Source organism: Trichechus manatus, unplaced genomic scaffold (assembly GCF_000243295.1).
Source record: "Trichechus manatus latirostris isolate Lorelei unplaced genomic scaffold, TriManLat1.0 scaffold00225, whole genome shotgun sequence".
NCBI lineage: Eukaryota > Metazoa > Chordata > Mammalia > Sirenia > Trichechidae > Trichechus > Trichechus manatus.
This window is the reverse complement of record NW_004444161.1, coordinates 1,642,791-1,654,476: the sequence shown is the minus strand read 5'-3', so window position 1 is coordinate 1,654,476 and position 11,686 is coordinate 1,642,791. Positions and strand designations below refer to the sequence as shown.

The window sequence follows — 11,686 nt, the reverse complement described above, 5'->3', positions numbered from 1 at the left end:
AGCAGGCTGCCTGGGGAGAAGAAATGAGGTCATGATTGTAAATGGGTTTAGCACAAGAGCTGGTTATAATAAGGGATGCATAAATGTTAATATCTTTTTTTGCCTCCCGAAGGTGGCATCATTCTGGCCCAATTCCTTTAGGGGTTCAGGAGGCTACAAGACATGTTGAAAAGTTCAGGAACCTGGGATTCAAGAAATCTAGATCCAGTTCTGACTCTAAATCATGGAGAAATTACTAATGTATAAAATGAAGCAGCTATCTAAATGATCTCTAGTGTTCCTCCCAGTACTCAAGATCCTTCATTTGGGATCTCAAACCCCGAAAAAACCAAACCCATTGCCCGGGTGTCCAACTCATAGCGACCTTAGTAGGGCAAAGCTGAACTGCCCCATAGGGTTTCCTAGGCTGTACATCTTTATGGAAGCGGACTCCCACATCTTTCTCCCACAGAGCAGCTGGTGGGTTTGAACTGCTGACCTTTCGGTTAGCGGCCAAGCGCTTTAACCACTGCACCACCAGGGCTTCTGTTTGTGACACGAAACATTTAAAATAAGGTCTTGCTTTTTGTCTAGAACTGTTGTTTAGTTTTAACACCAGGTGGCGCTAGCAAACAACTTAACGAAACAAGGACAGCGGCTCCCCCGCAGCCCACCCCCACCCCGCCCCACAAAGCCCTGAGCTCTAGGCCAGTTTTACTTTCTTCTTACGGATTGTCAGGAAGCACAACTCTTGCATCTGCTAGTTCCTCAGAAAAGCTCCACGTTGAAGACACAGTGTCCAGAACCACAAAATGAGCTTTCTAGTCCTGGGGCCTCACTTTAGAAGAGGACCCTCGGAATCTTGTGAGTGCCCCAGACAAGGGTTTTCAGGGTTCAGCTTTGGAATCTGGAAGTGTCTCTCCTTTTGGGCAGAGACTTAAAATAACCAGACCTGTGCTTTAGGATGCTGTATCTAGTAGCCTTGTGATGGTAGCAAGGAGTGGTTGGCGAGGAGGAGAATCGTGCAGGAGGCTCTTAGAATCCACTACAAAGGTCTGCCTAGGGTGGCGGGAATAGAAATGGGTAAGATGTTGCGGTGGCAAAATCACTGGGATTTGGCAACGTTTTAAATAAAGCGGCTTGAGTAAGCTAGGCCATTGTGAACGATGACTCCTGGCTAACTAGGAAAATGTCAGGGCCACTGACCCAAAGTGGGAAGCGGATTTGGGGTGGCCGTATTGATGCATTCCTGCACTTCTCATCTACTCTAAGAAGAGACAAGGCTTGTTACTATCTTGTTGGAACCGAGGCCACCCCGTGGTGCACAAATGTTGGTCCTAAAAGGGCCTCCTAAGAGTTTTGCCTGCTGTAGAGCAGTGAAGCACCCGCCTTTTCTCAAAAAATGCTTCTTACATATGACTTTATCCGTGGTGCCTTTCAAATTCTGTGACATTTCTCTAGCCTTCTGTATGTGAATGTGGCGGCGTTATACAAAGGGAGGAGCAGTGGTTTAGAGGTCAGGCTGGCCTGGGTTTAAACCCTAAAACCCAGTATTAGCATCTCTCTTTTCCTGTATAGAACTGGCCAGAAGAGAATGTTTATTTCAGGCTTTTTAGGTGCTCTGTTGCCTTGGACAAATTACTTCATGTCTGCGAGCCTCGATCCCATCCATAACATAGGGAGAATAGCTCCCATCTCACATATTTGCCATGAGAAATAAAGGTAGTACAGCTCTTGCTGCTGTTAGGTGCTGTTGAGTTGGTTCCGACTCATAGCAAGCCTATGTAAATGTCAGTTTTCTTTGTCTGTAATGGAAAGGCTATTAGCTTGCTCGTATGTGAATCTGTCACATTCAACATCAGCACAGAGACAGATCTAGTGGTCACGAGTATTTGTGGCTACTTTTGCAAGAGTTACTGAGCTCTTGTGATGGGAGATACTCAAAACTGGAACCTATTAAGCTGGCCTACAGCTTGAGACATAGGATACCCACTGGTCCACAGGAAATAAAGAGGAAGGAGTTACACAATGCTCTCTGCTGTCATTACTCAATCTCTGGCCAACTGACACCTTGCTTCACAAGAGAGTAGCCACAGCCCGTGACAGCAATAAACATGTTGAATTGTAACCCCATCTTGCCACCTCACAGTACTTTATAAATCTTGGTTTGCAGTGAATGTATCTACTATCTTATTTATGATATGGCCATTTTGAGAGGATTTTCACAATAGTTATCATTCTTAGTCTTTTTTTACAACTCTGTAAAATAAGTCTTTGCAATACTAATATTTTCATTTTGCATTTAAAAGGAAGATAATTTGCTCTTTTCAATGGATACAGCGCAATTTTGGGGATTCAGGTGGGTAGATAATTTCTAGAGTTGGGTCCCTGCTGCTTCCATCTCATTCGGGAAATAGGCAAAAACTATTGGAAGACGTACAACCAGAATGCTCCTTAGAAGCAAGGATGGCGAGACTACGTCTCATATACTTTGGACATGTTATCATGAGGGACCAGTCCCTGGAGAAGAACATCATGCTTGGTAAAGGGTCAGTGAAAAAGAGGAAGACCCTCAATGAGATGGACTGACACAATGGCTGCAACAATGGGCTCAAGCGTAACAAGGATTGTGAGCATAGAGCAGGACCAGGCAGTGTTTCATTCCGTGGTACACAGGGTGGCTGAGTCAGCGCCGACTCGGTGTTACCTAACAACAACATTGTTCACCAAAAGACCAATGGACAAATGTCCGACAACAAATCAACAACTGGACAATAGCTACCAACGGGCGCATGGTGTCAACCATTTACTTCCTAGGAAGGAGGCAGTCAAGCGAGAAGAGTTGAAATGGTGATGCCCCACCTTTTCAAGAGTCAGGGAAGAGAACCCCAGGGCAAGCCACAAAACCTCATGTTCTGATTGGAGAAAAGTGGGCAAAGCCTTTCACTTGCCCGCAGCCGCTGTGGGCAAAGCTGATAGAAGGCCATTCCATCTAGTTCTGCTCCTGAGGATAACACCCTACCCTTTCTTCATTTAACCCGAATTACTCCACCTTTCAAGTTACTTAATCAAAGGGCCCGAGGGAGACTGGGTAGGAACTGTGTTTGGTGGAGCAGTTCTTCCTCTCCTTGCTAAAGCACGTAAGAACCCTCCTACATCATTCCGTGGCCTCACCACGGCCCACCCTCTAGAGATGAAGAGGACAGCAGGGACCACAGGAATCCGTAAGTGTGCTCATTGGTGAAACTGTACAGTCACAGTGTGATTACAGATCATGTAACTTGTTTGCTCAGGTTCAGAGCTAGGCCATGAGACACTAGAATGCATTACCGAGAAGGTAATTTAGAAGTATCCTCTGCTGACTTTAAAGAAACCAGCAGGAAGATGACTTTCTGGGACGGTGTGTGTTGAATTTAAAGAGAGACACAGATGTCAGGGAAGAAGGCCAGGGGCTGCTTGGGTGGGGCCTCACAGGACCACGCCGGGTGGGAGTGGTCACGGTGCTCTGGGCTATGGCTCAGCTGTGCAGGGCCAATGAGTGGATTTGCCTATGCTGTTGGGCAAATAGGCTGCCCAACTAACCTACGCTAACCAAACTCTCGAGAGATGGACATACCAAACAGAACACAAATTTATTTGTAACAGGGGCGCAGTAAACCTTTCCGGTGACCTCAAAACTTGTGTCCTCAATCCAAGGTACATCCTGCCCATTATCAAGGTACTTGGGAGATTAAATGCATAATCAGAATGTTGCTGGTCAAACAGGGGTGTTTCATCTGAGTATTGGAAAAGCCTTCTGGGTGGAATGTACTTTCCAAGTGAGCTAAACACTAGTAATGTCCAGGAAAATTGTCTCTCCTCTGGAAAGTGTTAGATAACCAGCAACAATATCTCTACTGCCTCATCTTCCCTTTTCCAAACTGACCCAATTCCGTACCACGCCTCCACTCCCATTAATCCCATTTTTTGTCAGATGCAGAGCACAACCATCACTGTTTTGTTTTACGTTCAGTCTTATTTTTCTGACCCTATATTCAGCTCATCTTCACTATCCTGGGGTAATCGCCAATCTTCTGAGCCCCTCATTACCAGCTCTTGTAGGGGTTACTGATGGTTAGTCTCTTCAATTATGTCCTGATAGAATGAATTTCAAGTTCTGAGGGCACTTTAATATACGTGTGCAACAAATTCTCACGGTCTGCCTGGAGGCAGGAAGATGCTTTCCGGAGCCTTGCTCAGCATCCACTATTCTGTTCATCTGCGGAATGCGTGTAATGTGTTTTATTTGTTTCGCCCATACACAGTTCCATCCTTCTGGAGGAAGAGGTGAATAAACCACCCTGCCCTCAAGAAAGTAATTTTTTCACCTTAGGTGGGCCATCTGCTTCTCCTGACACAACCTGGCTTTGATTTGAATTGAATACATCTTGTCCTCAGCATCTTGCCAGTTGTAGGCTCCAGGAAATGAAGCAACTAAAAGTGGTTTCCAAGTGATGTCAGGTTGTTGTTTTTCTTTTTTTTTGTTGTTGTTGTTTTTTGTTTGTTTATTAATTATTTTGAAATGCAAGTTATGGAAACTGCACATTAGTGTTCACAGGAGCAGTCCACAGAAGTGGCTGGAGCCCCAGAGCAACAACCTAAGCTGTTTATGAATTTCCTAAGGAGGCATCCCATTGAGGCATGCCAGTAGATCCAACAGAATAAGCCTGACAGATGGACGGGAAGACTGAGTATTTGCCTCTCCTAAAACAGACCCTTAAGCTAAAGGGTCTCAATCCTGGGTGCAGATCCAATTCACCTATGGAGTTTTCACAGTCTTCGTGCCTTGATCCCTCTCAGCTGGCTGATTCTGATACCCAGCCATGCTGAGAACAATTTCCCTACACCACTGGGGTGAAAGACCTCTTCTTGAGCTCCTGAACTACGAGGGAAAAAAAATTACCAGGGAAGGATTGCCAAAATGCAGTCTTAATCCAGAAAATGGTGAGCTACGAGGCAACAGTCACTTGGGTGTGGTATGGCACTCCTGTTGTTGTCTGATTTGGCCACCCAGACACTCAGGGCTGTAGTAAAGAAGAAGTCTCAAGAATAAGAATCAGGCAGCCTCGGCAACAGTGTGCCGCACAGGCCAGTGGGAGGGGATGGGGCAGTAGCAAGGGCGACCACTCGAGTGACTTCAAGAGCTAAAGCAAAAACCGTAGCTACTTCCAGGGATCAACACATAAACATGGGAGCAATTCTATGGAGGCAAGAGACAGAGGAAGAAATGGTAGGTGGCATGGGACAGAAGACACCAACACCATGGCCTTGTTCTAGCATATTGTAGAGAAGACTTTGGGACTCTCTGATCTACTCAGAAGGGGTTGGCTGATCCTTAGTCATAACTAGCATGGTGTTACTGCGATGAAAATACAGCAACACTGCCCTGGTGGTTGGTAAAGAGCTTCTTAGACCACCAGTCACCTGACAATGTGGCCCAGTGGCCACTTCAGAGGCGGTAAAGGTGTGGGTCCCAAGCATTTGGATGCTGAGGCATGAGCTGAGCAGACCACAGTGGTGGCTGGGGTGAAGGCAGTGCCACTGGGCCCCAGGCTTGGCAGCAGTAGTGGGACAGGCCAGGGTGGTGGCAGTGTTGTAGGTGGGGGTGAAAGCAAAGGCTCGCCAGGTACACACCATGAGAGAAGCAGTAGCATCTAGGATACGAGGGGCAGTCCATTCAGGCACCCTCCTGCAGCAGCAGTGCCTGGCCCCAGATCTAATGGCCGTCATTTAATGTTGAAGTCATGGAAGGGTTTGGTGCCATTTCCTACATAACCCATGGCTTAGGGACGGGCAGCATTTAGTCTAGTGACCACTTATCAAACCTGAGATCGCACCAATAATTTCTAAAATCGACAACGATTTAGAAATTGTTAGGATGATTTGATGAACACTTTGCCTTGCAAGTTATATCACATGGTAAGCAATTTCATGATATATAGTTTAGTTTAGTTAGAGAATGAACAGGAAACATTTAAAATTTTTGTTTATATAAATGCATTTATGCATATGACTTTATACCTTTATATAACTATATACATTTATTTATATAACTTATGCTGCCATAAATATACTGTCAAATACATTGCACATCCATCCTTAGATTGGGGGGATAGCGGTTCAGCTGTTGAGTTTGAAGTGGCTCCATTGGACCCCTTCCCCCATCCCAGGTAGGTCTGACTTAGGAAAACATGAGCTTCGTTTGATTGAGAAAGGCAATTGTTACTTAACATTTATAGCTTAGGATTGGGGCTACCAAACCTAGTCAAGAATTTCTGGACACTACGGTCCTCAGAACTCCGGAATCTTCTTTAGACACCTGCTCTGTAGACACATGGTACAAACTGTGTAAAAGAAATGGGTGTTAGATTTTTGGTAACTTTGCCAGGACAGTGATAGCCCAGGCGTTCGGTCATTCGTCAAATAGTTGAGCACCTAAAGTGTGCCAGGCACGGTTCTAGGCTCCAAGAACAAGTATGAGAATAAAATAGATGGAAATCCCTACTCTCGTGGAATCAACAAGTGATTGGAGACGGTGGTCAGTATTCAGAGGCAAATGATAGATGGACCTGAGGGGAAAGTGTGGGATCCCATTTCAGCACCTTCCCCCTGCACACTAGCCCTCCTTGGGTTAGGGGTACTAGAACATTGTAATTAACAACAGAGCATGGTGGGCCCAGACTGCTCTGACACAGTTAAACAACCATATCGGTGGGTGCCAGGAATGGGCCCCTACCCCAAATTTACTGCTCCTTTGGCCTGATCTAGTATCTAAAATCTGTCATTAGAGAAGCGTTTTCCAATAAGTGTTCCTCAGAGCCTACTCCCTCAAAAAAAGAAGAAAAAAAAAGGCTCAGTGGACAAATAAATTTGACAAACACTGCAGCTCTTGGAGATTCACAATGAACACTGGCATATTAACAGAATTTTATGACCTCCTTCTTCAGTTTAGGACCAAAATTTAGGCTTCAACTCTTCATTTTTCATATGTGCTCAAAGACTCCATACTGTAGGTAATTCCATATCTCTTGCTGAGGGACTTTCCATTCCCCAAGTTGTCCAGAACCCTTGGAATTTACTCAGTACAAAGGGATTAGTCTTATTTCAATATTTCGTGTGAGAGAATGATTCAGCTCATTAACAGGTTCCAAGTTTAATCGTCACTTCTTTATGGTGTTGCTATTGACAACTGGTTCTGACAGGTTCCATTCCAATGTGTTCTTGCCCCCTGCTGTAAGGATGCCCTTGCTGCTGAAAAACCCTGTACAGGCAGCGGGGTTGTACTCCACACATGTTCCCAAGATGATAGCAGCTTACTGGTTTATGCCCACACAATCAACCACTGTACCCCAAACATGACAGCTTTGCCAAGGAGGTCGAGTCCAATTGGGATTCCATCTACTGTCACACATTGTATCTAGAATAAGCTGTCCCCCACAAACCTCTAGGCCCTGGTGTTGAGCCTAAGTCACTAGGCCAGACTCTCCCTTTCTTCTCAGGAGACCTTTGACTTTTTTTTTCTACCAGTGGATCTGAGGGCTATCTAAGGGTTTCAGAGTCTTCTATTTAAGTTGAATATCAAAAGAGCAGAGGGTAGGGTCTTGATCCCTTTCCTTCTGGAAGATCCTTGGCCCTATATATATACCCGTTGCTGTCGAGTTGATTCCAACTCATAGCGACCCTATAGGACAGAGTAGAAATGCCCCATAGAGTTTCCAGGGAGTGGCTGGTGGATTCAAACTGCTGACCTTTTGGTTAGCAGCCGTAGCTCTTAACCACTATGCCACCAGGATTTCCTCCTTGGCCCTAGGTAAGTTTAATTCAGCATCCCAGGGGCATATTTGGAAGAACAATCTTTGTAAGGCCACAAAATCTCCTTTCCCCAGAGACATATATATCTACTCACCTTTTATTGGCATAATTAAGAATATTCAGGGAACTGTCAAAGATCTTGGAGCCCTGGTAGCACAGTGGTTAACCAGAAGGTTGGCAGTTCGAATCTATCAGCCATACTTGTAAACCTTATGGGGCAGTTCTACTCTATCCTGTAGGGTTGCTGTAAGTTGGAATCAACTTGACGGCAACGGGTTTGGTTTTGTTTGTCAAAGATCTGGGTCCATCTTGGTGCTTCTGTAGCTAAAAAAAATATTAAGTTTCTCACTAGGAATGTTTCTGGGAAGTTGGAACAGGTAAAAATCATCACTTAAGAATAGATTGGCCTGAGATGCTTATCAATTATTTTCCTACTTAAGAGGTAAAGTAGAAGGATATGGAGCACAGCACTAATAAATCTTCATGGGAGCAAAGGATAGGAAGAGATTCAGGACACGAGAGGAACTATGAAGGGCATCCTGTCATATGGGGAAGGGGCAATGAAAGGAAGGATAGAAAGAGGACTTTCTCTGTTATAATTTTGTATACTAAAAGGGATATGATCTAAACTACAGAATCTCCCATATACTGCAACATAAGGCCTGGTCTGCTTCAAAGAGAATCAGAGTCCCAGGATTCTCTCTCGAACTCCTACTGGACTAAAGCCCCCAACTCTCCAGGCTTCTCAGTACACCAGTCCTCACCTCTCAGGGAGGCAGGCTCCTAGCTGAGAAATTCCAGAACCTTGTAAGTCAGGGAAGAAAATCCCAGCATTTTCTAAAATGGCGTTAGATTCATTAATTTTCTGATACTAGATAGATCCTAATCACTATGGAAAGAGACAACACATTGAACTAGCAACGTTTTGTTCTGTTGTACATAGGGTCGCTGTGAGTCGGAGCCTACTCAAGGGCACCTAGCAACAACAGGAAGGTTTTCTTAAACCCCCTCGTTCTCACTGGTACTTCACCTTCTCCATTTTCTCGAACATTTTATGTCAAGTAACTTTAGACACAAGGTAAATCATAGCATACAGTTTTAAAACTTTCTGATGTCAGGATATATTATACTTGATCCATACTGGCCAAACCCCCCAGCACAAGTCACCTGGATACTGTGGAAAAATACAGTCAAAATTCTGTAAGGTGGTAACAATTTGGGAGTAATTTCTATTAACTCATCTCTAGAGAAGGAGCCTTCTTTGGAATACTAGTACTAAAGGCAAAAACTAACTTGCTATTTGATAGAAAACTGTGTTACAGAAAGGTTTTTTGTTTTTTATTTTAGAATTGTATTATGTTTTGGACTTTTGATGGATGTCTTTGGCTCCCACTATAATGCATACCCATGTGCTATGGGAGAACAAGTTATGGTTCCATAGGATTACAGCAGATGTAAAACATATCATGTGTTTAGAGATGAAATGTCCAGGGGAAGTGTTTCCACTGCTGACTGTGTCTTGGCATTTCATGTCCTATCTGATATGTATACATATAAAGGGGGCTGGTCTTAGTTATCTAACACTATATTGTATTTATTATTTCCACTTGCAAATGCTTTTATCTGGATTTCCAAGCATGTAATTTTTAATATATTTTATTGCAGTTAGGGAAGAATAAAGGAACAGTTTTGCAGCTAATTTAACACCTATAAATTTCCCTATTTGCAACATAAAAGAAACGGTCTTCAAAGACCACAGGTCTGCTCATATTTCAAAGAACATTAAATGTAAACACTGCTAAATTACCCTATATTTAAGGTTCTTTTTTCCGTAAAATAATTACGGTTTCATTGTTTATATTTTTATTAAAATGGTGCCTGATTCTGAATATTATTATTTTTTAAATAGCTATATTTTGGAGTCCTCTGTGGTACAAACAGTTCACATGCTGTGGTGCAATGAATTACTTAATATGGCCCTTTGAGCCGTGGTCTTTGTAACTTCCACCAAATGATTGGGTGGGACCATGCTAATAAGGTATATCTAACCCTAATGTGGGGATTGGTCCGTTTTGCCATCCTGCTAGGCTTAACATGAGCCATCCCAGAGGTGGGAGGAGAGGATCTCACTACCACCAAAGAAGAAGAGCCAAGAGCAGGGTGCGTCCTTTGGACCCAGGATCCCCATGCTGAGAAGCTCCTGGAACCAGGAGACTGAGAGAGAGAGAGCTGTAACACTGAACACGGCTGAGAAGCAGTAGCTGACAAGCAGTGGCAGAGAAACCACGCAGGAGAGACCGCCAGGAGACTGTGCGGTGGGCGTCCCGGCCCACGGGTGAGAAAGCTGAATGCCTCTGGGCAGGAGGCTTGCTAGAGGAGTAGGGTGCCTCCAGGCACTTGGTGGAGCTAGGTTTGCAGACCCCCATAGCTAGAGCTGAGCACCTTCAGGACGAGGCTTACTGGCAGAGTGGAGTGCCTCTTTCACTTATCGGCAAAGCTAAAAAAGGTTTGTAGCACTTGCCTGAGCAGGGCAGAGACCAAGGGCCAGAGAGACACGTGTCTGTGAGCTGGGCTAGGAAGAGGCTGTCCTGATGGAAGAACTGTATCCTGAGTGTTCCTGAACCTGAATTGTAACCTGTTACTTCCCTAATAAACCCAGTAATTGTGGGTATCGTGTGTGAGTTCTGTGTGGCCACTGCGATGAGTTATCAAACTCAGCAGAGAAGTAGAGAGTGCCATGGGAGGGACAGTTGGTGTCAGAATTCGTAAAGATGGCAGAGAGACAAGGCTCAACTGACCTCCCTTTCATAGGAATCAGCTTTGGGCTGTTGATCTTGATTTTTCTTCCTCCTTGTGAAGTTAGAGGAGGTCAGATGCTGCTCCCATGTACTTTTTACACACGCTCCGCTGCCAACTTAAAGATTGGAGGTTCAAGTCCACCCAGAGTCACCTCAAAAGAAAGACCTGGAAATCTACTTCCAAAAAATCAGCGATTGAAAACCGTATGGAGCCTAGTTCTACTCTGACACACATGAGGTGGCCTTAATTTGGAGTTGACTCAAAAGCAACCAATAGTGGTAGTAGTATACTTGAGAAGCCATGCAAAGGCTGGATGATTATGAATCAACAAGGAAGAGTTAGTTTCTGATGAATAAATGTTAAAAAAATATGGAACAACTAATTTGAAAACTTAAGTCCACATAAAACCTGCATGCAATATTTATAGCAGCTTTATTCATAATTGCAAAAAAAAAACTTGGAAGCGATCAAGGTGACCTTCAATAATAGGTGAATGGATAAACAAACTGTGGTACATCCATATAATGGAATATTATTCAGTGATAAAAATAAGTTATCAAGGCATAAAAAGACATGGATGAATCTTAAATGCATACTGCTACATGAAAGAAGCCAGTCTGAAAAAACTACATACTGTATGAGTCTAATATATGACATTTTGGAAAAGGTAAAACTATAGAGGTAAAACAATTAATGGTTTTCTGGGGTTGAGGATTGAATAGGTGAAGCACAGGGGATTTTTAGGATAGTGAGTTTATTCTGTGTGATAGTATGATGGTGGATACCTGACACCATGTATTTGTCAAAACCCATAGACTTTCATGGCACAAAGGGTAAACCTTAATGTATGCAAATTTAAAAATATTATTTAGGAAGTTAGGGGATCTCAGGATGGAATGCGGAATGCATGACAAAACAATCTAAGTGTACTAAAAAGCATGAAACAAGCTTACTGAAGAGTGTGTGAGTGTGGCAGGGTGGGGGGCTAGGGGTGTAAAGGGCTGATCTAAGTAACTTTGGAGATAAGTGGAGTCTGTAAGACACTGGACATAGCACT

At 44.0% G+C, this 11,686-nt stretch overlaps 1 protein-coding gene across 2 annotated transcripts in view; it reads left to right on the top strand.

Moving 5' to 3' along the window:
* The first annotated feature begins 726 nt into the window (after positions 1-726).
* The window catches only part of SCRG1 (stimulator of chondrogenesis 1), a 37,154-nt gene continuing 26,194 nt past the window's right edge, over positions 727-11,686 (top strand). Inside the window, exon 1 of one of the 2 annotated variants that reach the window (XM_023742923.1) lies at positions 727-843. In XM_023742923.1, the coding sequence (XP_023598691.1) occupies positions 792-843 (52 nt within the window). In that variant the 5' untranslated portion in view covers positions 727-791. Of the gene's footprint in view, positions 844-2,631; positions 3,204-11,686 lie in introns of those variants that run through there. The other variant, XM_023742924.1, reaches the window with a different exon arrangement.